Source organism: Peromyscus leucopus, chromosome 3 (genome assembly GCF_004664715.2).
Source record: "Peromyscus leucopus breed LL Stock chromosome 3, UCI_PerLeu_2.1, whole genome shotgun sequence".
NCBI lineage: Eukaryota > Metazoa > Chordata > Mammalia > Rodentia > Cricetidae > Peromyscus > Peromyscus leucopus.
This window is the reverse complement of record NC_051065.1, coordinates 126,502,661-126,527,584: the sequence shown is the minus strand read 5'-3', so window position 1 is coordinate 126,527,584 and position 24,924 is coordinate 126,502,661. Positions and strand designations below refer to the sequence as shown.

The window sequence follows — 24,924 nt, the reverse complement described above, 5'->3', positions numbered from 1 at the left end:
CTTCGAAGCGTGAGCTCCTGAGTGCAATGCCTCGGTCCCATTCAGAAGACAGCATTCATAGCACCCCTCCCCACACTCCCGCCCTTCGGTTCTTCCAGACGTCTTCCATGTTGTTCCCCAGCACCGGGGGAGGGTGCTGTAGATGTCCAGTTTAGGGCTGAGGCTTCGGACACTCATCCCCAGCACTTTGACTAGCTGTCAGTCTCCGGCCTGCCGCCCACTGCAGAGACTTCTCTGGCCAATGCTGAGAGCAACACTGACCTGTGGATATGAGCACAAGTACTTAGAAGGTAATTTGGCGACACATCCGTTTAGCAAAGCAGCTGGAGTGGGCTCTCCTGGGGCTGTGACTGCCAAGTTGTGTGTAGGCCTTTGAGCAGGAGTTGTTGCTGTTTAATGATCAAGGACACCATCTGGTCAATACGATAACATTAAGCAATATATTCACAAAGCCTTGAACTCATAGTTTAGCTAGTTTGTAACAAAGTGGTTTATATGTGTTTGTCTTTATGCCCAGCTTTCAAGAATACTCACTGTGTGGTTTACTAAAATTATTGGATTTTTAAAGATGCCCCCAGTTTCCAACAATGCCATTGTGTTGTCCAGGGCCCCAAACCTTGCTGGATCAGTGCCCAGTATTGTCAGGGAACACTTCAGATTCCAGTCCCAGCTGAAAGAGAATCATTCTCAAAGGTTGCTTTTGGGTTTGTTTTTAAAAGGCAAGAGAATACCAGTTGAAGGCGTATCTATGATCTGGAAACAAAAGCTCCCATTGGTAAAGGTTCTAAAGAGCCAGAGACTAAGAGCCTGTCCTTCTGGTGACCCACTGAATCCTGCCTCGTTGCTAATGGAGGCACAGGCAGATCCAGGTCCAGCCTCTTTGAAGTCATGCTTCCCAGCAGCCCCCAGCCTAATATCTAATGGTAGATGTGGCACTTTGCTTTGCCATAGTGATGGCTGAATCGAATCCATGGCCCCCCACCTGCACACTCCTTATACCCCAAACACTGAGAGTGACAGATAAGTGGAAGCCATCCAGCAATGCTTCAAGGCCTGTCCCTCATAGTGCAGTATCCCAAGTTTCTCAGAGAATCCAAGAAAGCAACAACGGAAAACAACTCCCAGGTCCATGTCTTTGTGCTCCTTTCTCCTAGCAAGGCTGGACTCTGCTAGAGTGTTTTCTGTATACTTTCTAGCTCCTTATCCTTGCTTGTATTCTGCAGAATACAATGGTTGGAAGCCCCCTCTCTGTGAAGCAGCCGAATGACACAGTAATACTGGGGAATGCAACCCAGGGCACCGTGCCTGCAACCCACCACTACACCACAGTCAGCCCTTAGAAGTCAGCCTTCTATCCGAGCGTCCCTGTCCCGTCCCCGTCCCCCCCCCCCCCCCCCCCCCGGGGAAATGGGAAAAGTGATCTCTCCTAATAGCTACGGATGGGGTGATGAGGGTGGGTGGATAGGTGGTGTGAGGATGAGCAAGTGCTACCAGGGGTCAGACTTCTGCCCAGAGGCGACAATCCTAATGCATCTCGGTGTCCTCTCCTTCCACCTGCCCCTTCAGGTGCTCTCTCCAGAGACCCTGCTCTGCCGTCCCTGGTGCTGGGATCTGAACTCTCCTGAGAGCCCTAACTGCCATTCCTTCCTGTCCGTCCGCTCCATGGAGTTAGTAACTCTTCTAAAACTCCTTTGCTCCAGTAAGCCTCCAGCGAAACTCTTGAACCACCAGGCGGGTCACAGTCCAAAACCTAACAGTACTGACTGGTCCCCGAAAACTCACACGGGGACAGCTAAACTGTAGCAGGAAATAAGTCAATGACTTGTGCGTAGGGAGAGCGAACCAGCGTTTGTTTGTTCCCTAACCAATTAACAAAATTTAAAGACGCACTGCTGCTGCGGAGGGCAGGGGTTCGGTTCCCGCGTAGGGCGGCTCACAACCGTCCGTACCTCGGGCTGCAGGGTCATCTGCCGCCTTTGGACCCCGGGCACCTGCGCTCACGCGCACGAACCCGCACAGACACGTCGGTAAGAGACACAGAGAGGCCATTTACTCGGAGGGCGCATGACGTGCCGGAGGGGCCGAGCCCGGGGCCGCGGCGGCGGAAGGAAGCGCGGGCGCAGGCCAGGCTCGGCGGAGGGTGTGAGCCGGGGGGAGGAGCCTGCGCGGCCGGGCTGCGGGCGCAGCGGCCCAGCCATGTCCGCCGAGGAGGTGGTGCAGATCCGCCTGGAAGGCCGATGCTACCCGGTGAGCAAGAGCAAGCTGATCGAACAAAGCGACTACTTCCGCGCGCTCTACCGCTCCGGCATGCGCGAGGCCGTGCGGCCCGAGGCCGGCCCCGAGGTGCAGCAGCTGCGCGGCCTGAGCGCGCCGGGCCTGCGGCTGGTGCTGGACTTCATCAACGCGGGCGGCGCGCACGAGGGCTGGGGCCTGGGCGAGGACGAGCTGGCCGAGGCCAGCGTGCTGGCCGAGCTGGTGGAGGCCGCGTCCTTCCTGCAGGTCACGGCGCTGCTGCGCCTGCTGCTGTCGCATGTGCGTCTGGGCAACTGCTTGGAGCTGTACCGCCTGGCTCAGGTGTACGGGCTGCCCGACCTGCAGGACGCCTGCCTGCGCTTCATGGCCCTGCGCTTCCACCAGGTGCTGTGCCAGCCGCAGTTCCCGCTGCTGCTGTCGCCGCCGCAGGCCCCCGGGGACTGTAGCCTGAAGCAGAGGCTGAGGGAGGCCCGCATGCGCGGGACCCCGGTCCTGGTGGCCCTGGGGGACTTCCTCGGGGGACCCCTGGCCCCGCACCCGTATCAGGGGGAACCCCCGTCCATGCTTAGGTACGAGGAGACCACGGAACGCTGGTTCCCGCTGGCCAACAACCTGCCCCCCGACCTGGTGAACGTCAGGGGCTACGGCTCAGCCATCTTGGACAACTACCTCTTCATCGTGGGCGGGTACAGGATCACTAGCCAGGAGATCTCGGCCGCGCACTCCTACAACCCCACCACCAACGAGTGGCTGCAGGTGGCCTCCATGAACCAGAAGCGGTAAGTGCCAGCCGGACCTGAGCCCTTCATTCATTGCCCCGGTGTTCGCTGGCCAGAGGCGGTGGCATCTCGCTGAGAGCTGCTGGCCTCGCCGCCGCTGGCGGAGTTCCCAGTGAGCCCAGGGCTTGCCAGGAAGAAGTCGGCTAGCCCAGTGGCCTCCTTACAGGTGCGGGCCTTGGGTAACTGGCTTCTCTGTCTCCGATGTGTGCTTGCAGAGGATATTGCAAAAGATAACTGCTGTTTTTTCCCTTCTCTCTTCTTTCCTGGTCAGCTCTGAATTGTAATGCGGCCTGGGCAGTAACTGACACTGGCTTCGGGAACGTTTGTTGCTGCGTCCTTCTGCACTGGGGTACGAGTCCGCTATCCCTAGGGTGATAGCAATATGTGCCATATAGGGTTCCTCTTCTTTTTCCCTTTCATTCTCCCTCCTTTCGTTTATTTCCTGCCTAGACAGCAATCACCTTTGACCCAAAACTTGAGCCCGGAGTGGTCAACTACAGAATGGTCATGCCCTTGTCTCCGACCAGGGACGCCTGAGTCCCTAGTGGCTGTACCGTTGGCACGAAGCCTTCCCACACCCTCCTGCATACATAAAGGTTTTCCTTTATCTTGGTGTGTTCCTCAGGCTGGTTTTGAACTCCTCCTGGGCTGCCTGGGCTCCTGTGATCCTCCTGCCTTCAGAGTACTGGGATTAAAGGGATTAAAGGTAAAGCCACATCTGGCTTTCTACAATAATCTGTGTTACTTATAACTTCAGATATAATGTATACCAGTGGTTGTCAGACTGTCATTTAAGGAATGTCAAGAAACCAGCCTGTACGTGTTCAGTATACACACATTCCCCTCTTATTGTTTGAATCTATGAGCCCGTGGATTCAAAGGGCCAGATGCATTCCTTTCCGCTCACTCATCTGTCCCTTCCTGCAGAGCCCTCTTCCCTTGACCTGAGGTGGCTGGAGAAGAAAAGGTGGAGCTGGGGGGCCAGGAGAAGCACATGAAAAAGAGAAAGGCATGGAGACAGCAGGGCCCCCGAGTGCCTCAGAAGTTGGGTCTCCTGTTGCAGGCCTGTCCCCCAGCTGCTCAGAAGGCTGAAGCAGGCAGGTTCCAAGTTAAAGGCCTTTCTAGGGTACAGGTGAGTTCCAGGCCAGCCTGGATAATGCAGCAAAACAGGAAGATAGGGGAGACGGACCTCAGTGTGAGAGGGCTTGCCTAGTCCTCATGAGGCCTCCATTCAATCACCAGCGTCCCAGAAGTGGAAAGAAGAGTAACCAGGAGAGGACAGGCACTCTCTGCCAGGCCGTCTGCTGCCATCCAAGTCCCACTATGGTCTCTGCCCTGAAATGAATCAGGCAAGAAGGAAGGAATCTGAACTGGAACTGCTCAGTCCATCACAGGACAAGGGACCCTTAGGTCAGAGGTTATTTGCAGAAACACACCTTGTTCTGATGGCTCAGAGGTTAAGAGCACCTGCTGCTCTTGCATAAGACTGGTGTTCAGTTCCCAGCACCCAGCTGGGTGCTGTAACTGCACCTCCAGGGCATCTGGAGCTAATAGGCACCCACATGCATGTGTATGTACACACACAAGCACGCAAATTAAAAAATAAATCCTAAAAATTCTGGCAAGCTGGAGTGTAAGAAGTAGAGATGAGTTCGTCACTCCTTCTCCCTTCCAGAGGCCCTAACTAGGGAGGGGTTGGTGGATTTTCGTCCAACCACCTGTGATATGATACTTAATATGATCATCAAGTAGCACCTGCCTGTAACTACTGAGGCAGGAAGATCTGTAGTCTAGCCGGAGCTATAGAGACTCTGAAAACAAACAAAAACAAAATAATAAAGTTCAGTGTCAAAAGTGTAATTTTAAAATAATTTTTAAGAGCTTTAAAGTGCTCAGAGAGAGGGTGGAAGGGTCTGTCTCCTTCTTCCCGGTGTGTCTCCAGCACATCCACTGGGACTCAGTGTGGTGACCTTCGTTCGCTCCACAGTCCTGACCTCTCAACAGTCTCTGCCCGAGATCCTCAGTCTGTTTGCCTCCAAGTGTTCTTTCTGTGCGCTTTGACCGAAACTGAAGTGAACGCGTCTGCCTTAAACACTGTGCCAGGCACCTGAAGCGGCTGCAGGAAGGGAGGGTTTGTCTTGGCGCATGGTTGGAGAAGGCATAGGAGGCCTGAGGAAGCAGACAGGAAGCAGCAAGTGATGGATGTCAGCGTGCAGCTGGCTTTCTCCCAGCTGGTGGAAGAGTGCCACCTACTTCCAGGGTGGGTCTCCCTTCTCAGTTAATCTAGTCTAGAACATTCTTCATAGACTACCCAGAGATTGTCTCTGTAGTTCTAGATCCCGGCAAGCTGACAATATTAACAATCACCGCCTGTGTCTTGATTATTTCATTGTGGTGGCCGGCTGAGACAACAGGGGAAAGCAGGTGTGTGGGGAGGGGGTATTATTTGGGGTCAAGAATGATGGCCAAGAATATACCCCTCAGAGACACACACTCAGGGACCTGCCTCCTCCAAGGAGGCCCTACCTGCTAGTTTCCACCACAGTCCAGTCACGGTGTTACGTGATTTCACTCATGGGCTAATGCACTGATGAGGTCAGAGCCCTCCTGACTCAGTCCTCGCTAAATCTACGTGTGAACAATGCAAGGGGACCAACCCTTCCACACGTGAAGGCACCCAAGCCACAACAGTATCTATACATGCATGTTATAGTTAGGTATTACAAATGCACGATGCGTATATAAATATAGGCATGGCCAGCCATTATCATTCGGGAGCTATGTGTGTATGTTCCAGAGTGAGTGGGATATGTGTCTGTATATTTTTATTCTAAACTTATTAGGGTACTTAATGCTTCTTCTAATCAATGGTTGTTGTATATGAATTTTTGTAACAATTATCTAAATTAATAACAACTCGGGAGTCAGATATGGGGTTAAAACCTGATTGATCAGAGAAGCAACTCGTGACCTCTCCCCTTCCTTGATCCAAACTGGCTGTGAGTCTTTCTAACCCCTCCCTATCACTTCCGGTGTCTCTCCATGTGTCCTCAGTCCTCCAAAACCTCTATGGCTGATTCTGGTCAGCTACTAGTTAGCTTTGCCTCCGATTCAAAGTAAACTTTATTGTCAGTCTCAGGAGTGTCAGAGTGTGATCAAAATATCCCACAACAATTTTTGTGTGTGTGTGTGTGTTCACAGATGTATATCTATTGATATATTTTGGGGTTTGGTTTTCTTTGTTGTTTTATTAATTTTTTTTTGGGACGGGGGTCTCATGTATCCCAGTGATCCTTGAACTCTCTGTATATCTGAGGATGACCTTGCACTTCTTAGCCTCCTGCCTCCACCTCATGAGTGTTGGATTAGAGGCATACACCAGCACATTGGGTTGTTGTTTTAGTGTGATTCAAAACTGGAGTCTAAAGTGGCAGGGTGAGTGATGTCAGGGAGTAGAAGAATGGGGACCCAGTGTCAATGTGTCACCCATGGGCCTCCTCACCCAGGACCACACTGGTTATTCCCTAGTGGAAGTGAAGAGTCAGGGTGGCCAGACATGAGGTAACCCAGTTTTCAAATGTTGGCAATTTATTCTGTCTTGAAAATAAGGAAATCACCAACCGTAGAAACCTGGCGTATCAGACGGACGCAGCCCAGTGCTGGCCCTGCAAGCCCCAGCCTCGACTCTGGGTGTGAGTGGCCTCTGTAAGAAGCAGTTTCCTCTTCTCAGCTTGATTTGCCGTGTGTGACTATTTTTATATCCTGTACGTGGACGCTTTCTCCAGATAAGAACGTGGGCATACTCATCGGTACCACGTTCTGTCATATAATTTTGCCCTTTTGTGTTTACATGTGAATCTCTGAGATTTCTTTTCAAGGTATTTTGTGAAGTTATAGGCTTGAAGATGACTGTATTGGCTAGTGAGATGGATCTTGGTTGGTTAAGCTGGCAAGCCTGATGAGTGGACCCACACAGTAGAAGGAGAGGACTGACTTCTGCAAGCTGTCCCTTGACCTCCCCACGCATGCTATGGCCTGTGCACATGTTCACACACACACAAATGTAACTTTTAAAGAGAAAATGACGGTCCAAATCCCAGCAATTTTTTTTTTTTTTTGGAAGCCTCTTTCAGTTGTACAACACCGGTTCATTGTCTGAACACAGATTTGACTCTTGACATGTGAAAGCTTGTATGACCACAAAATCGCCTTCCTCCCCTCCCACCTTAATTAGGGACAGCTTGCAGGGACTGGCCACTGACTGCAGCCGTCCTTTGGAAATGTCTAAATTTCTAAGATGTTTCTAGCACCTTCCTCAGCCCTGGGTTCTTCTCCAAAGGTAGAGCTGGGTGGGTCCTGTGTGTGTGTGAATGCAGCAAGGCCTCACCAACAGCTGCTGGCAGAGAAGCCTGGCTGGGGAGCCCTTGAGAGGTTTTGTCCTTGGGTGTGGAGCCCACACAGCTGGGCACCAGAGAAGGAGAGAAAATGCAGGCCTGTTAACCTCCGCAGCTGAGTTCTGGCCAACAGTTGAAGTTGGTTTTTGATTTTTGCTTTCTGAGTTTCCCACAGGTGGTTGGAGCCACAATAAGCTTCTGTTTTCCAACTTCTCCCATCTCCATCCTGGTCCCCAGCAGAGGTCACTACAGCCGAGGAAGGGGAAGGAGTGACGAGGGACTGGATGGGCCCCTCACACTGTCCAGGCCAGGGAGGAGTGTAGCATTTCACAGTGGCAGAATTGTCTATAGCAAGCCATAATGCTGTTTTTGTTTCGGGAACTGTCTCTCTGGGTCAAGTGTTTCTGGGTCACTTTGTCATCGGCTCAGCAGCTCTGTGAGGTTGGTTTTATTATTGACCCCATTTCCTCGTTGAATTTAGTTTGTTTCCACACAATCACAGGGCTAGACTCCATCTCGGTTATCACCCTCCTCCTTGTGGTTTTTGTGGCTGTTAGCAGGTGGCCAGGTGTTTTGCAAAGTTCTCTTCATTTGGTCTTAAGTGTGTGTGAGAGTCAGGGTCCTGCTGTATATCTCAGCTTGGCCTCTCACTATGTAGCCCAGGCTGGCTTTGAACTCTTAAGATCATCCCGTCTCAGCCCTTTTGGAGTCACGCCCCCCCCCCCCCCTCTGCTTTGGGAACTGAACCCAGGGGCCTCAGGCCACGCTAAGCCATGTTCTATCATCATCAGGCTATGGCTGCAGCCCTAGAGGGCTTTTTTATCTCTTCTCAGTGAAATGGAAATTAAATTGCAGCCATGTCTAATTTTCCTCACTTGCTTTTTATTTATTTATTGCAAGTGAATCATATACAGCTACACAATGAAGGCTTATTTGGTATCACAATCATCTTTCTTCCTGAACATAGCGCGTCAGGGATCAATGCGAAGGAAGAAAAGGTAATTGTGAAGTAATCGATGGCTCAGATGCACAGTCACGCTCCTGAGGTGGTGAGTGTGAGCTGCTTTCAGAAGTTGGAAATGAGGTGTCAGGGATTTGTAGACGGGAACACAAACTGCAGAATTCTGGAGGCCGTCTGTGCGGTAATAGGAAACCAGCCCTCCTGCAGCTAAGGAACTGGGGCTGAGGGTGGAGAGAGGGCGCAGTGGTGAGAGGCTGCTGCTGAGCCCGCCAACCCGAGTCCACCCCTGGATGCTTGCGGTTGAAGGAGAGAACAGAATCCTGCAAGCTTCCCTCTGACCTCCATGTGTGCACTGTGGCATGCACACCCCACACGCATGAAGATGCACATATACACACACACACACAGAGACACAATAAAGAAACACAACAAAGTTTAAAAACAACGAGGAGCCGGAGAGATGATTTGGAGGTTAAGGGCACATACTGCTGTCCAGAGGACCTGGCTCAGTTCTTAGCTCCAGCACCCACTTTGGGTAGCTCACAGTCACCGTGGGTACCCGCATTCATCTGCACTCATATACACACTCCTCATAGTAAAAGTAAAAGTAAAAAAAATCTTTAAAAAAACAGCCCAAAATTTAAGACATGAGGCACATCACCCTCTCCACCCCACACAGAGCGGACTGTGTGCTTGGCTCTACTTCAGAGATGCGGTAACTGGGGCACAGATCTGCTAAGCTTCAGTCAGTGTCCCAGGTCGCACAGCCGTCCTGCAGCGGAGTTTAGATTTCTCCGTGCAAGCCTGGAGTTGGAGCCCTCAGTGATTTGCCTCTAAATTTAGCAACTGGTTTGTTTTCAGGTGGCTGGCCCATCTGCAAGCAAACCCAACATTAATAAACGTTTCTCTTGACGAGAGCTTGCACGTACGGGGTTTGGAGGGATGGAGGTGTTTACTTAGCTGCCTGTCCGATCGGTCTCAGAAAAAGACCTCTTACCTGTTTGCCTAAGACAGATGAGCATGCGGGATGAATCGCACCCGGTGTTTGGACATTACAGTTTTACTATCTGTGTACCTGTGGGAAGTGAAACCAGGCTGAGCTGGTCAGGATTTAGTGCTGGTTTACAAACGTTATTTCCTCTGGTTCACCAGATCCGCACACACAGAGGGCGTCATGGTCGGGCGTTAAGGACCATCGGCAGTGGGGAAGCAAGCAACACGAATCGGGGACCCCTCAGTTGCTGCCACCAGGGCGACTCTGCGCGGCTGGCTGGGTTTAATGACTCTGAGGCTCTGCATGAAGAATGCTGGGTTCACCCTCTCTTGGAAAACAAATGAAAACAGTCCCTGTGCATCCAGACTTCCTCCACACTCTTCCTGGCATGCGCTCCACCTTGCTGCGTCTAACTCCCTTTTCCCTGCACACGGCCTCGCTCTTGCTTTGCCTTCGTAGCTTCTGCCCCCATCTTCCCTCGACTGTCGTCGTTCTTTCTGGGGTGGTCATTGATGGAGTTGGACACAAGGGCCATGTCCAGCACCCTCACGTCACACAGCAGAAAGCCTCGAGGTTGTGCCGAGACGATCTCCTGCATGTGTGTTTAGCCACTGGGGGGGAGATTCCCCCACGTTAGAGAGGAGGACCCGAAATGCACGGGCTGCCCAGTCTTTGTGTTGTAACTCACTGCTGGCTTGTGAATGTCTGTTGTGTGTCTCTGCAGAGGTGGGGACTCCCTGAGGACAAACTTTGTCTTGCTTAGCCAGTGTTCAAAGCTGATGACAACATGTTTGTCCAGATATGTGTGTTACCATCTATAAATACTCTAAAGTACTGGACCAGAGGATTTTAATTAGTTCAGCTTAGACCTCCCCATTTACGTATAGCAGCCGAGTATATGAACTGCCTTCTGGTGAGAGGGTGAGTCCCTGCTGATGGCTAATGGGTCTCCTTGGCCACTCATTAATTAATGCCTGTGTTGTACCCAGATGGAATCTCCTCTCTGAGAAAAAAATCAACTAGCAGTTCTGTGAGGAGAAAGCCTAGGGGTGAGTCTGTGCACTCTCTCTCTTTTAAAGACTTATAAGTATACTTAAATATATGTCTGTGAATGTAGGCCACGTGTGTGCCAGTGCCTGAGGAGGCTGGAAGAGGGCATCAGATCCCTCAGAGTTGGAGTTACTGGAGGTTGTGAGCTGCCATGTGGGTGCTGGGAATGGAACCTGGGTCCTCTGCAAGAGCAGCCAGTGCTCTCTCCACTGAGTCCTCCCTCCATCCGGTACTTTCTCTCCTGCTTGCCTCCTGGAACATCATCTCTTAGCATCTGTGGGTAGCGATCTTCTCTGTCCCGTCCCTGCTCCCTTCCCCTCTCCCCCACCTTCAGGCTGGTCTTGGGTATTTCTTCTCTGGCTGGTGATGCTGTTTGGTGAAGTCGTGGAATGTTTAGAATGTGGGTCTCAAGGGGAAGATGGTCACAAAGGGTGGGACTTGGAGGCCACACCTAGCTGCTGCCTGGTTTCTCTCCTCTCTCTGCCTCCGGCTCCACCATGGAGTGACAGCCTCAGGCCCCTGCTACTATGAACTGTTCTCCACACTCTCCCTGCCATGATAGGATTCTGAAACCCTCAGAAACTGTGAGCCAAAAACCTGTGAGTTCTTTCTGTGGTGTGTGGGTGCCACAGTGATGTGAAGCCGTGAATGTGGCTGGGGATTGGTTCCAGGTCCACATGTAAGATGGTGTGGACTGCACAACACTCAGACATCCTCCTGCCCTTGAATTTATCTCTGGACTTCATGCACCGTCTCTTAGGTAGTTGTTCTGCTGGATAATCTAAGGGGGAGATGTCTGTATGTGTCCAGTACAGATGCAATATGTTGTTCACACACTTGGGTCTGTAGCTGCTGGATCCGGGCGACATCTTCAGATGAGGAAAACTGAGTTCAGTGTGCAGCAGGTGGCCTCAGGCCCACGAGCAAGATCAGTCCTGATCCTAGTAGCTGCTTTTGCAGTCGCTCACGCCTGTGGATTTCCCGTTTCTGCTCAGCAGATCACGGAGCCTTGGGTACCAGGGTAACCTCCGAGATGCGGCCTCTGCAGTCCTTAGGCAGAATGGCTCCACCTCTCCCCACATCTTGACCAGAACTGACCTTGTGGGCTTGTGTCTTTTTTTTCAGCTCTAACTTCAAACTCGTGGCTGTCAGTTCAAAGCTCTACGCTATCGGTGGGCAGGCTGTGTCTAACGTGGAGTGCTACAGTCCTGAGCAGGATGCATGGAATTTCGTGGCTCCCCTGCCAAACCCTCTGGCTGAGTTTTCTGCATGCGAGTGCAAGGGGAAGATTTACGTCATCGGTGGCTATACCACCCGAGGTGAGTGAGCGTCAGCTGCTTTTGTATAAGCTGCAGCGGCCTGGGCAGAGCAAGACTGCCCAGAAGAGCCTGGGTGTCTGAGTGTGATCTTATGCACTAAATGCTATCTACTCACTGTTTTTCGAGACAGGGTTTCTCTGTGTAGCTTTGCGCCTTTCCTGGAGCTCACTTGGTAGCCCAGGCTGGCCTCGAACTCACAGAGATCCGCCTGGCTCTGCCTCCCGAGTGCTGGGATTAAAGGCGTGCGCCACCAACGCCCGGCTATACTCACTGTTCTTAAGGAAGTGAGTTCTGATGGAAGCTTCCTTAAGTGAGTTAGACAGCAAAGGCCTTTGATGACCTCATGTGAACATGGACCTCACTCAGATGGAAGAGAAGAATTATGAAGGATCATGAATGTTCTTTGTGCTTCTAGAAACCCAGCCTTGTGGTTGGCACCTGGGACCTGGCCAGGCTGGAGGTTTGGGTCACAGCTTTGCTTGTGGGAGAGCATGAACTAAGTACCTTTGTCCCCTCAGAGTTGGGCCCACCCACCAGTGCCACACCAGAGCTGGGTCGAGCCTTTGCTTCACCAGATAGAGACCCTGAAGCCAGCCATGGCGCCCTCTTCCTACGGGGTGGAAGGATGTGAACACAGGAGAACTCTCTAGACCAGATGGTAGTGCCTGTGCGGCGTGTTCTCAGTCCTCGGGTGCTCTTCTCTCTGTGGTGGGCATTTTACAGGAGTAGCATGGAAATAAGTCCGTCGCCAGGTTTAATGCTGCTGTGTGTAGTAGGGAGACCCCGGGCAGCAGGGCGGACGGGCGGCAGGGCGGATTGCAGAAGGACGGGCGGCAGGGCGGATTGCAGAAGGACGGGCAGCAGGGCGGACTGCAGAAGGGCGGACGGGCGGCAGGGGGGACGGGCAGCAGGGTGGACACGGGCGGCAGGGCGCACGGGCGGCAGGGCAGACGGGCGGCAGGGCGGAGCATCCCGGCTGTATGGGCCGCTCCCCTCTCCCTTTGCCCTCCTTCGAGGCGGCTGCCAACAAGTGGTCTCTTGGTCACGGGGATTTACTTCTGTGCTGGGTGCGTCTGACATGCAGGGCCCACAGCTGAAGGAGAGGAGCCACTGGACTTGTGGAGTGGCTGGTGTCGTGGTCGGGTCGCGGAGTTGCTGGTGTGTTTGCTGTGTAGTGGCAAGGGGACAGTTCTTCATGGTGTGATGAGACAGACAGAGCTTTCTAGCCCTGGCTGATCACTGCACGAAGGAGACTCTGGGCTGCGAGTGACCACATGTAGCTTGGAAGTGACACCCAGTATAGTATTCAAATAGGTGGCCCAGAACTAGGTGTGATGGTGCACCCCTGTAATCCTAGCACTGGGGAGGTGGAGGCAGGGGGATCAAGACTTTAAGGTGAGTGTGGAGATAGTAGACCATATCTCTAGGGGAAGAGAGAAAGCTTTCAGCAGGGCTCTCCAGAGGCTCCATAGTCTCCCTCACCTGCTCAGCTTCCTGTCTGGTCTTCACCTTGCATCTCTGCCTGTCTTCATGTGGCTTCTCCTCTTGTGTCTCTGTCTCTACTAAGGATGCAAGCAGGCTGGGTTTGTAATCCAGAACCGTCTGTTTGATATCTTTACTTATATGGCTACAGACCTGTTTTCAAATAAGGTCTCACTGGTTGGTGTTGAGGTTGAGGAGGTGGACCTGCCTTTGGGGGTTCCCCCGACCCCCTGCAGGTGACCTGTGCATTTGTGCACCTGAGAGGAGCAGCAGAGGGATGAGTGTGCCCGAAGCCATGAGCCATCTGCTTCCTCAAATGCTGCCACTTCCAGTGACCACCCTGAAGAGAGGAGGTTTATCAGCATTTTCTTTGTGGAGATGCAAGGAGATAATTGGCCTTTGCTAAGAGGTCTTTCACTCTGCACACTGGGACTTAGGGTACAGCCATCAACTAATTTCACATGTTTAGACAGCCCTAGCCTTGGCCATGCCTAGATGTCACATCTCCGTATCTGTTTTTCTAGTGAAGTAACTAGCTAAGTTGTTTACCTACAGATGTTTCTCCTTTCCTTTAGGTGATGTGGTGTGTGTGTGTGTGTGTGTGTGTGTGTGTGTGTTTTCCGAGACAAGGTTTCTCTGTGTAGCTTTGGAGCTTGTCCTGGAACTCACTTTGTTAGACCAGGCTGGCCTTGAACTCACAGAGATCCGCCTGCCTCTGCCTCCCGAGTGCTGGGATTAAAGGCGTGGGCCACCACCGCCCATCATGGTTTGTGTTTTGAGGCAAGGTCTTACCCTGGAGCACTTGATGGTATAGAACTCTGTGGTCCAGTCCTCCTGCCTGAGCCTTGGGTGCTGGATTCCATGCCCGAGCCTCTAACTCCCCCAGATGGAGTGAGACAGACTGAGTCTTGGCTGAGGGGACACCCATGTGTCTCAGCTTCTCCTCCACACAGGAGCTGTCAGGTCCTGCCTGTAGCACTGTTCTGCTGGTAGATTTCCTGGCTTTTCCATGACCTTGGCTGAGCAAACAGGCTGTAGATTTGACCTGGAAAACCCTTCTGGTGTGTTTTGAGCTTACAAGCCACCACTAGTGTGCCTTCCTCGCTTGGGCCACCCAGGATGAGGTCGGTCCTGGAGTCCCTGTGCCAGGGACCATGACGGGCGGTCAGGCGGCGAGGCTGGATGGTGTTTGTGTTCTAAGCCGAGAGGGCTGGGCACTGTGCTCCTCTCTAGTCTGGCTTTTCCAGTACTTCCTGATGGTTCCCGTTTCCTACAGGTCTTCCTAATTGTTATGAAAAAGACAAAAACCAAAACAACCAAGACGAAATAGAAACCAGGACTTGAGTTGGAATCTAGTTAAAAGAGACTTAAAATTCAGTAAATAATGGTTCATGGCTTTGTTTGTTTGTTTTTGAGACAGGGTTTCTCTATTATGTAGGCCCTGCTGCCCTGGAACTGGCTATATAGTCCATGCTGGCCATGAACTCATAAAGATCCACCTGCCTCTGCTGGGATTAAAGGTGTGCACCACCACACCTGACCAGTTCATGACTTTTATAATAGATTTTGATTATTTTGGTTCTTGCCAGGCAGTAGCAGATGGAGGTGTGAGGTGTGGTACCCCATCTCTGTCACCTTATCACCTGGGAGGCTGAAGCAGGGGGATTGCTACAACTTGGAGGCCATCCTGGGCTACATTGTGAGCTCCAGGTCATCTGAGCACAGGCTAGGGAGTTAGACCTCTTCTCAAAAAACAAACAGCAAAAACAGCAGACAGAAATTCAGTCGGAAATCCTAGCAGCCCTAAAGGGCAGAGGAATCCATTTTAAATGTGAAGAGCAAAAGATTATCCCACCAAGTCAGGCTCGCTTTGCAGTGGCCTGAGCCAGTGCTGAGTGAGGCGGAGCTTACAGAAGATCCAGGAAGAGCTGCAGGCTCTGGAATGAAGAGAAACTTCCTGGTGACCCAGGCAGGTGTCCTTGGTAGATTCACCAAGCCTCCTGTCTGCCTCCTAGAGTGACCTTTATTACCTAGTCTGTAAGGAGATACGTGCAGACCTGCGTGAGGACCAGGAAGGCAGTTTCCTAGGGGCAGAAAGTTCGTGCGCTAGGGGACCAGCATACACTAAGGACCTGGTTTCTCCGTGCCCTGCTAGCTTGGAATTTGGAGCTTGTCTGTCGGTCTATGGCCCCCCTCACCCTCTCTTTCTTTCTGAGACAAGGTCTTACTACGTAACCAAGGCTGGCTTCAAATTTGTAATCCTCCTGCCTCAGCCTCTGAGTACTATGATTACAAATGTGCACCATTGCCAGGCCTGACTGTGGAGATCTTTTTATGTAGCTGCGGTGAGGTTGGGTAGGAGGCTGGGAGGGGTCCGATATTGCTCTAGGCAGGTCAGTTGCTATGGGTGGGCCCATTGCTGTGGGAGGGTCAGTCGCTGTTGTGGGGCCATTGCTATTGCTGTGGGCGGGTCTGTTGCTAGGGGAGAGTCCATTGCTGTGATGGATCCAGGGCTGTGGGCGGGTCTGTTGCTATGGGAGGATTCATTGATGTGAGTCTGTTGCTGTGGGCGGGTCCGTTGCTGTGGGCGGGTCTGCTGTTGTGGGCGGGTCTGCTGCTGTGGGCGGGTCCATTGGCTCCCAACCTGAGCTGTTTTCTCCAGTGATAGTTTTTGTTGTTTAATAATAGCAAACAGGAACTTCACTTTTTTTTGGATTGCTAATATTTTCCTTTTCTTGCTGAAGCTAAGACCATTCATGCTTTCCTAGAGAATAAAATATTTTAAAAATCAGTTTAAAAAGAGAAAAGTGAAGCCCTGTATTTTGAATCTCACAGCGTTGTTTTCTGTTTGTCTAATTTGCAGTGTTGGGGATATCACCAGGGTTGAGAACCTCATGCACACTAGCAAGCACTCTATGTTCTTAGCCTTGTTTTTCAGTTACTTCGAGGTGGAATCTCACTAAGTTGCCAAGGCTAGCCTTGAACTCACTTTATAGCACAGGCTAGCCTTGAACTTAAAATCTTCTTCCTCAGCCTCCCAAGTAGCTGGTATGATGGCAATTTTTTTCTTTCAAAAAGAGAAAAACTATAATTTTCCTCAAAGAAATTAGCTATTAGTTAAAAACAATGACAGAGAAGGCTTTTGCCCTGGGTTTTAGCCACATGACCACGAGCAGGCAAAAGGTGGGGCCTTTGATGGGTCTCCGTTGCTACAGTTGGGAGGCTGATCTGTGAGTCTGCCGCTGTGAAGAATGGGAGCTGAGACTTTCTGTGTCTCCTGACAGGGAAACCTGCTTTGCTGGCTTTGGGTTTGGGCACGGCTTTCAGAGTTTGTCAAGGACAGACCCGATAGGGCCGGGCCTGCCTCCCGTGTAGTCAGGCATTCCGAGGCTGTCCCTGAGAGTCAGGCTGTTGGGCTGTATGCTGATTGTGTGGCAGCCTGCACCGGCCAGAGAGCAGGGCCTGTGAGGCATTCTAAGGGCTGTGCAGCACTCTCTCCTGAGGCAGGCAGTACCATTTCACAGTGTTTATTCAGGCCTGACCAGGTAGGACACCTGTCTGGGCTCATCTGGATGTCCTTGGGGTGGACATACCATCTTTTTGCCAAGGAATACGTTTTACAATGTGGGCCTTCTATTTGTGTAAGGCAGCATAGGTCACTGGAGTTTGGATGGCCTGAGCTGCTCGTTAAAGCATAGAATTCACTACATGGTGTGATGGTGTCCAGCTGTAGCCAGGGCTTGCTGGCTTCCCTCAGAGGATCTGTGGCCTGTCTCTGATGCCTATAGCATCTCACTCTAGCCATCCATCTAAAACAGCATCCACGAGCTGTCTTTAAATCAAAGCTGACCTTTCCAGGCTGCCTTCAAACTCATGGTCCTCCTGTCTCGATTTTCCCAGGGCTGGGATTATAGGCATGAGCCACCATGCCTGGCTCCTGTCTTTGTGGTTTTCAGGGCCTCCTAAGAAAGGGGTGCCTGGGAGGAAGGTAGTAGGGGAGAGTCCAGATGGATGAGCTTCCCCATCTGCTTGGAAAACCGTTCCTGGCCTTTCTGACTGAGCTTCACCTGCCCATGGCCACAGGGTACGTGTGGAGGAAGATGCCTCCCCGCTGCCCGGGCAGCGCAAACCCCTGCTGCTTGTCATCCAGCCTCTTTCTGTGTTTCAGATCGCAACATGAACATCCTGCAGTATTGCCCCTCTTCTGACCTCTGGACGCTGTTTGAGACCTGTGATGTCCATATCCGCAAGCAGCAGATGGTGTCTGTGGAGGAGACCATCTACATTGTGGGTGGCTGTCTCCATGAACTGGGTCCCAACCGCAGGAGCAGCCAGAGTGAGGACATGCTCACCGTGCAGTCCTACAACACGGTCACTCGGCAGTGGCTCTACCTGAAAGAGAACACGTCCAAATCGGGCCTGAACTTGACGTGTGCACTGCACAATGATGGCATCTACATCATGAGCAGGGACGTCACTCTGTCCACCAGCTTGGAGCACCGGGTGTTTCTCAAGTACAACATCTTTGCAGACAGCTGGGAAGCCTTCCGGCGGTTCCCGGCCTTCGGACATAACTTGTTGATTTCCTCTCTCTATCTACCCAATAAAGCAGAGACCTGAGTGATTCAACAGTACTTAAAAGAAGGATCTGGTTCAAGGGAAAAAAAAGGCAACTCTTTGAAATACTGATCCCTGAGGGGACAAAGTAGACTAACGTAGGTCACGTACTCAGCTGTAAATAAGCTTTCTTGAGCTAATTACTTGAAAACTTGGGGGAAAGAAACCAACATTATTTCTTATAGGTTGTTTTTTACACCCTGGGAACAAATGTCATGATAAGTATTCATCCAAACAGTCTTGGGCCAACAACTAAAACCCGACATTAAAAAGTAGACCGCTGGGGTCGCTCCACCAGGAACAAGGTCAGCGGCTGACCTGATAGTAGCCGTGGTTTTGTTCTGTTTCCCCCACTGCAGGTGGAATCTAGGACCTCACGCTAGACCCGTAAAGATTACTTTAAAATACTATTTCTTCAGGTCACCTGAGATGACATTAGTAGGGGATGTTCGGTATTCCTGACAAGTGTTAGGAGCCACCTCCTCACTCCTCCAGCCTCCTGTCACCCCGTTTTTCTGGTCAACCATTTTATTGTATATTTGCTTTCAGGAACCCTAACAGGTGTGTCCAATCTTTTGACATTTAGACATTGCACTACCATTTATCAAGTTTGCGCACAACTGAGTTACCTTAAAAAAAAAAAAACAAAAAACTCTTATTAATGTTTTAAGTAAGGTTCTGATGTTGTGTTGGCTAGAGTTACAGCATCCTCAGGGGCCCACGAGCTATGGCCACCATGCCTGATGCAATGGTAGAATCAGACAGAGAATCCACACAACCAACCGGTCCATCCAAAAACTTGGATAAGCACCTTCTCAACCACTTGAGAATGCTGTGTAAACAGACTTGTCAGCCCTTATGTTTGTGTGGCAAATGCAGGTCTACATGGGTCACAGACCCTGCATTGTGAGGTCTTTGTTTTTAGAAGATTGCTATTAACATTTTATAAATTGTGTCTTAAATGAGGGAGTACCGCATAAGGAAACATGCCTTTATGAGTTATTTTTATTGAATGTATTGACTTAGATCTTGTTTCAAGATTTAAAATAAAAAACAAAACAGAACAAACTTTGCACATTTAGATGAGGACTCCTCCTAACTTAGTCTCAGATGTGTAGTTACGTTCTGCCTTTCAAAGGCGAGGGTGGCTGCAGCTCATTTATGCTGGAAAGCAGGGGTGAGGTTCTTTACGGATATGGAATGACCTCTGCTGGTGTGTCTGAACTGAGGGGAGGTGCTGGCCTCCTGGCTGTCATGCCAACAGCCGTGAACAGCTCTGGGGATTTCACCAAGTCTGTTCACAATGAAAAAAGGGACCTGCCAATCATGGGTCTGTGTTTCCTAAAAAATTCAAGGGCCCACTTAGAATGCACGAGAGGCCCCAGGTTTAATCTCCAGCACTTACAGCAACAAGGCCTCACTCGTAGGAGTTTTGATTGGAGACCATTTGCTATAACCAGCTGCTATCTTGTAGTGGAGTTGGCTAAACGAGCCGGACTCCATCTCTGCCCCAGCATCAGACAGAGGCAGTGAGTGCCCTTTCAGTGACAGCCGCCTTGCTTAGTTAAGAAAGCTCCATAGCAAAACAAAAACTACAGGCAGATTCGTTCCTCACAAAGCTGCTCTCCTAGTGGCTGGTCATGGGGGGAATGAACCCCCCCACCCCCAAGTAGGTCTTCAGTGTCATGAGGGAGTCACTTCAGGGTTTCTTTACAGCCATGCCTCCCAGAGAGCCTAGTTATAAAAATCTTATTTGCCCAACTATTTGAAAGTTCTGTGTTCGAGGCCAGCCTGGTCTATTTGGGACATGGTGACAGATCTCAGTGTCTTGTCACCAGATCTACCAGTAGCTGTCAATCAGTAGCCTGCTTATGCTATTGGAAGCTTGCAGGCTGTTGCCTTAGAGCCCAGGATAGCCCCAAATTGGGGATTCTCAGCTCAGCTCCCCAGTGCTGGGATTGAAGGCCTCTTGCAACCATGGCTTCCTTCCTTTCTTTATTATTTTTAAATTGTTTCACTGGGTTATTTTCAAAAAACAAAAACTCTGAACTGAAATCTTCACCAAAAATGGTATTTAAATAGATTTGATCTATAATTCATTGAAGAATTGAATTTGGGGGAGTCTGTAATTTCATTAGTGCACTTTAAAATCTAATTTATGTTTGCCACTGTGGCTCTTCACTTTCTCACTGTATGCACCTCATATTCAGAGGAGATGGGCATTGAATTAGCGTTGGACGAAGATGGGCGATTATCTTGTGAGAAAATACATCTTAAAAGCACATTTTTGTGTGTCTGCCCGTCAACCAGTTCTCTTCCTAAGGGCCATCTTTGGATGTATTCCCTAACACCAGCAACTAGATTCTTGGACCAAATGGACTTTTACTACTATCATCCACAAACTCTTAGCAACTGGGCTTGACATGTTGCCCTTGTCCTGTCTGTGGATATGAGGATTTAGATGCACAGAAGACTCCCAACAGAATGTTGTTGCCCTTGTCCTGTCTGTGGATATGAGGATTTAGACGCACAGACGACTCCCAACAGAATGTTGTTGCCCTTGCTGCCAGCTGTGCTTGGCGAAGGGAGGCATGTCGTAGGACTGGCTGGTTTCTGTGACATCTGTCTGCCTGTGCCCTCACCTGTGTGGGCACTTCTAGTTTGGCTGGTACCAGTTGGAGACTTCAGCCAGATGACAGTGTCCCTGAAACCCCTCCCTTCTTCAGGCAGCGCCGTGTGGGATAGTTTTATTTGTTTTCTTTTCATTCTCTATTGCCTTATCCACCCCCAGATGCCTCTGAGGGGTTCAGACTGTGTCAGGAAGTGTCGGGAGGACACTCGGTGGGAGCTGCCTGCCAGAGCCTTTATTTCAGAGGCTAGTGTCAGTGGAAGAGTCTGGAGCGAGGGTTGGTGGAAGGTGTTTGCTCCCTGACCTCAGCACTCCTTCAAGAGGCTTCTCACCTTGGTACCCTGGAAAGGTTCTGGGATGTGAGAGAATCCGTAGTTTCTGCGTTCTGCACTAAGATGTAGCATCAGAGTCTGGAAGGCTGGGGTGCTGGCAGGAGACAAAAGGCTTAAGACTAAGCACGAAACCAAAGAGACTTTGACCCTGCTGTTTTCTGTTTTGTTTTGTTTCTAAAGCCAAGAACCCGAGCGACTCCAAATGCCTTAGGTTTTCATTCAAGCTGAGTGAGGGAGAGGTGCTGCATCTCTATACCCAGAATATAGAGGTAAACGTGTCCTTGTACTAATGTTTATAGTGCATTAGGGGTGTGGTCTTCAGATTTCCAGTTAAAGTTCAAGCCTGTTTGGCCAAAGACGTAAATAGGAGGTGCTCTGATGTCTTTGTCAAAGGGTGTTTAGTGAGCAATGCTTAGCACTCTAACCTGACCTGAGGCTCTGCTGGAGGCCGCCGCTTGTTCTTGGACCACGAGGAGGGACTATGAGGTATGTGCCCTCCCTCTCTGCCAGGCTTCAGTGAAACCAGACATCCCTGCCAGCCTGCCAGAGTGGAATGGATACTAGTTCCCACTCCTGCTTCAGAGACAGTGGCCACGAAGGGAGCCATGATCTCTGGAAGCAGTGAGCTGTGTCAACTCTGTTCCCTGGGTGACCAGAAACACCTGAGTGTCAGTGTAAGACAGTGCTGAGCCCAGAGACTGACCGAGCCTGGTCCCCGTGACAGACAGTGCACTCTCGTGTCAACCAGAGTGCCATCAAAGATGCCCATTTTAGTCGGGCACACTGGGCTCGGTCTGGCCACCTCTTGCATCTTGGCCCAATCTCCCCAGTGCCTCATGATTTAGAATAATCCTGGGAGCTGGTTTGTCCATAAATCTGAACACCGCATCCAATGTTTCAGTTTTTTACTGTATGCTTTTTGAAACGATAACTACTTTTTATAATCCTTGCACTTCATAGTTTGTGAAAACAAAAAAATGACGTGGAGTCTGTTTTATTTAGAATTCACTCAGCACTGTAGCCCCACAGATGGTTCTAAGGAGGGAGAAGGGAGGCCTTGGGTAAGGGCTTGGCGTGAGCAAGCTCAGCGCTGGTCCGTTTCGGCCTGTGCCTTCAAAGCATTCCAGTGGGAGAACTCAGCAATGCTCCCTCAGACGCTGCCCACTGATTGGTTGAGTCTGCCTTGCTGGTGACTACGCTCCGTGTACATGTTTGCTTTCCACTTTCTTTTGTTAGTCTGAGAACACAACAGGAAATACGTAGCAACGGCCAGCTTGACACAGCCATGGTCACCCATTCCTACAGGAAGCTCGTGAAATGTAAAAGAGGGTCCGTTCTGAAGAGCCCAGGGTGCTTCATGTTTCCGTAGGTCTGGTTGGTGCTTCGCATAGTCTGTCACCGCTAAAGCAAAGGGAAATGCGATTTGCATTCTCCGTCACTTCACAGTGGGCACTGCACTGCCCTCCAGCCTTCTCTTACCTAGTTGTCATTTTATGGAAAGAATAATCTTCAAGTTATGTTTTGTTGTGACGGACACCTTCTTTGTTTGAAAGGTTGTATTGAGTCCATAGTTTGGAGTGTGGAATAAACACACACGTTAACATTGTCACATTACCACAACAATGATTGTGTCGGGCACCTGTGAGCCACAGAGCTGTATTCATTTTGTTTCTTTGGACTATGGAAGGAAATGTCTTCAAATAAAATAGTTCTCGGTCAGTTTTTGATGTGTGGTGGATTCTGTTGTCATCTGTGTGTGTACCCAGGGCCGTGCCAGAGCCGGGCCGGGAGGAGAGAGGAGTAGCAGGAGCCCTGTGGAGCCCTGGATGGCATGCTAGGTCAGGGGAGTGAGCCCTGCAGGACGGAGAGCTGCTGTTTCTGCTCTTTGGGGGCCCACCACCCAGCTCCCAAATAAATCACACACTGAAGCTTGTTCTTACTTATAACATCCAACCTTAGCTTGGCTTGTTTCTTGCCAGCTTTCCTTAACTTTAAATGATCCCATCTACCTTTTGCCTCTGGGCTTTTCCCGTTCTCTTATTTCAGTAAATCTTACTCTTACTCCGTGGCTGGCTGTGGATGTGGGTGGCTGGCCCCTGGGTCCTCCTCCTTCTCTGGTTACTTCTTTTTTCTCCCAGATTTCTCCTTCTACATATTCTCTCTGCCTGCCAGCCCCACCTATCCTTTCTCCTGCCTCACTATTGACTGTTCCAGCTTTTTATCAGACCATCAGGTGTTTTACACAGGCACAGTAACTCAGCTTCACAGAGTTACACAAATGCAACATAAACAAAAGCAACACACCTTAAAATAATTTTCTACACAGAGAGCCACACTGGGCACTGGGGGAGCCAGAGGGGGAGAGCTGTGCAGCCAGGCCTGGCTTATCAGTAACTGTTTTTAGAAAACATTTATTTTATTTTTAATTATGTGTATATGTGGGGAGAGGTGCAATGTGAGTGCTTGTGCCCACAGAAGCCAGAAGAGGGCACCAGATCCCCTGAAGCCGGAGTCACCGGTGGACTCCCTGAGGTGGGTGCTGGGAACAGGACTTGGGGTCTCTGCAAGAGCAGCACATGCTCATAACCACTGAGCATCTTTCCACCTCTTTATTAGTAACCTCAGAGTGGTTCCATCAAGATACACGCTTCCAGCCCAGCTAGCACACATGGAGGCCTGGGACAGCGGCCCTCACTTGGTGTGTGATAGCCTGTGTGGGGTGTTCCTGTGGGCCTGCAGAGCTGTTCCGAGCACTTCACATGGACTGCGGCACATTTTTTGCCATGGTTCCATAAGCAAGCAGATATGCTTGTGCCTGCTTCACAAATAAACTGAGGCCCAGAGAAAGTGGGTTTCCCAACCCCCACTGCACACCTGGGAATCGACGGTATGAGAAGGCCGCCTGGGCCAGGCTTGCTGGAGAAGTCAGTGCTCTGAACCCCACCTGCAGCCAGCGGCCAGCAAAGGGCAGACGCAGTGGCCTTCAGAACTACGGCGGCCAAGTTCTTGACTTTATCTGACCCTGAAGGGCAAGAACAGTCATGGAAACACAGTAGGTCTACCCTTCTGAGGAAGCAAAGGAAGGCGTGAGATTTCCTCCCTCGAGGGCCTTGAGCCACATAGAGGCCATTGTTTCCACTACAGCAACACGCCCTAGGATGTGATCTGCCAAGAACACGGCTGTTTCAAGTTTCCCCAAAGCTGATGGAAAGTCTAGTACCATTAAGCTGTGTATGTGGGGGAGAGGTGCTGGGTGGGTGGGGGACTCCTCAGCCTCAGCAGAAGTGTCCAGGCTTTCCCCATATCCCCAGTGGCCATGGCCACAGGAACAGGGCTGCCATGTGGGCACACGCCACTCAGTCACAGTCACAGGACATGTTACGATAAATCAGAGCCATGGGTTCCTAGTCTGGCTGACTACTTTCCAGGAGGGGAAAAATTTTTATGTTTATATTTACCTATAACATAGACAAGAACAAATGTCTATTCATCCCAGTCAGGGCCCCAAAGACACAGCAGAGAAACGACTCCACCTAGATTTGGTGAAGCAGTGAGTTTACTGGAGTTGATTACAGGATCCTGGGTGATTCCACGACAGCTGCACCAAACAGCCCCCGACTAAGCCTGAGGGGCGACTCACAAGAGCTGCTCAACTTGCAGGCAGCTCGCTGAGGAATCTCCTCTCCCCTGTAACTGCTTACCGCCTTCTCCACCTTGAGAGGAGCCTCCTGAATCTTGTGCTTTTCTTGTGAGTTTTGGGAAGATGAGATTAACTGATGGTTAATCCGTTGAGAGTTCTCAGTGTAGAGGTAGGTTCTCAACTAGTGACATCTTTCTCTTCCACCATTGTGTTCTGGATGTGTAGGACATGGTTAATGATTCATTCATTCACAGATTGCCAGAGCCTAGTGGCCATTTATGAGGAGCTGATATCCCTACGTCCCTGGGCCTGGGTGTCTGTGAGCCATACACAGCCTTTGGACGTAGTAACTGCTGCAGAAGCTCCCTCCCCCCTCCCACACACCGGGGAAGAAAGGTAGGCACATCAAGTGTGCACTTCATATATGCATGTAAGAAGGCTAAGTGCACGTTCACGTTTTCCTGCACATGGAGC

At 50.8% G+C, this 24,924-nt stretch overlaps 1 protein-coding gene across 1 annotated transcript; it reads left to right on the top strand.

Annotated features, from left to right (window-relative positions):
- The first annotated feature begins 2,049 nt into the window (after nucleotides 1-2,049).
- Klhl42 (kelch like family member 42) lies at nucleotides 2,050-22,532 on the top strand. Its single transcript, XM_028891635.2, has 3 exons — nucleotides 2,050-3,032; nucleotides 11,557-11,750; nucleotides 17,401-22,532. Exons 1-3 carry the CDS (start codon nucleotides 2,065-2,067, stop codon nucleotides 17,850-17,852), a joined length of 1,614 nt encoding a protein of 537 aa, XP_028747468.1. The 5' UTR covers nucleotides 2,050-2,064; the 3' UTR covers nucleotides 17,853-22,532.
- The last annotated feature ends 2,392 nt before the right edge of the window (nucleotides 22,533-24,924 follow it).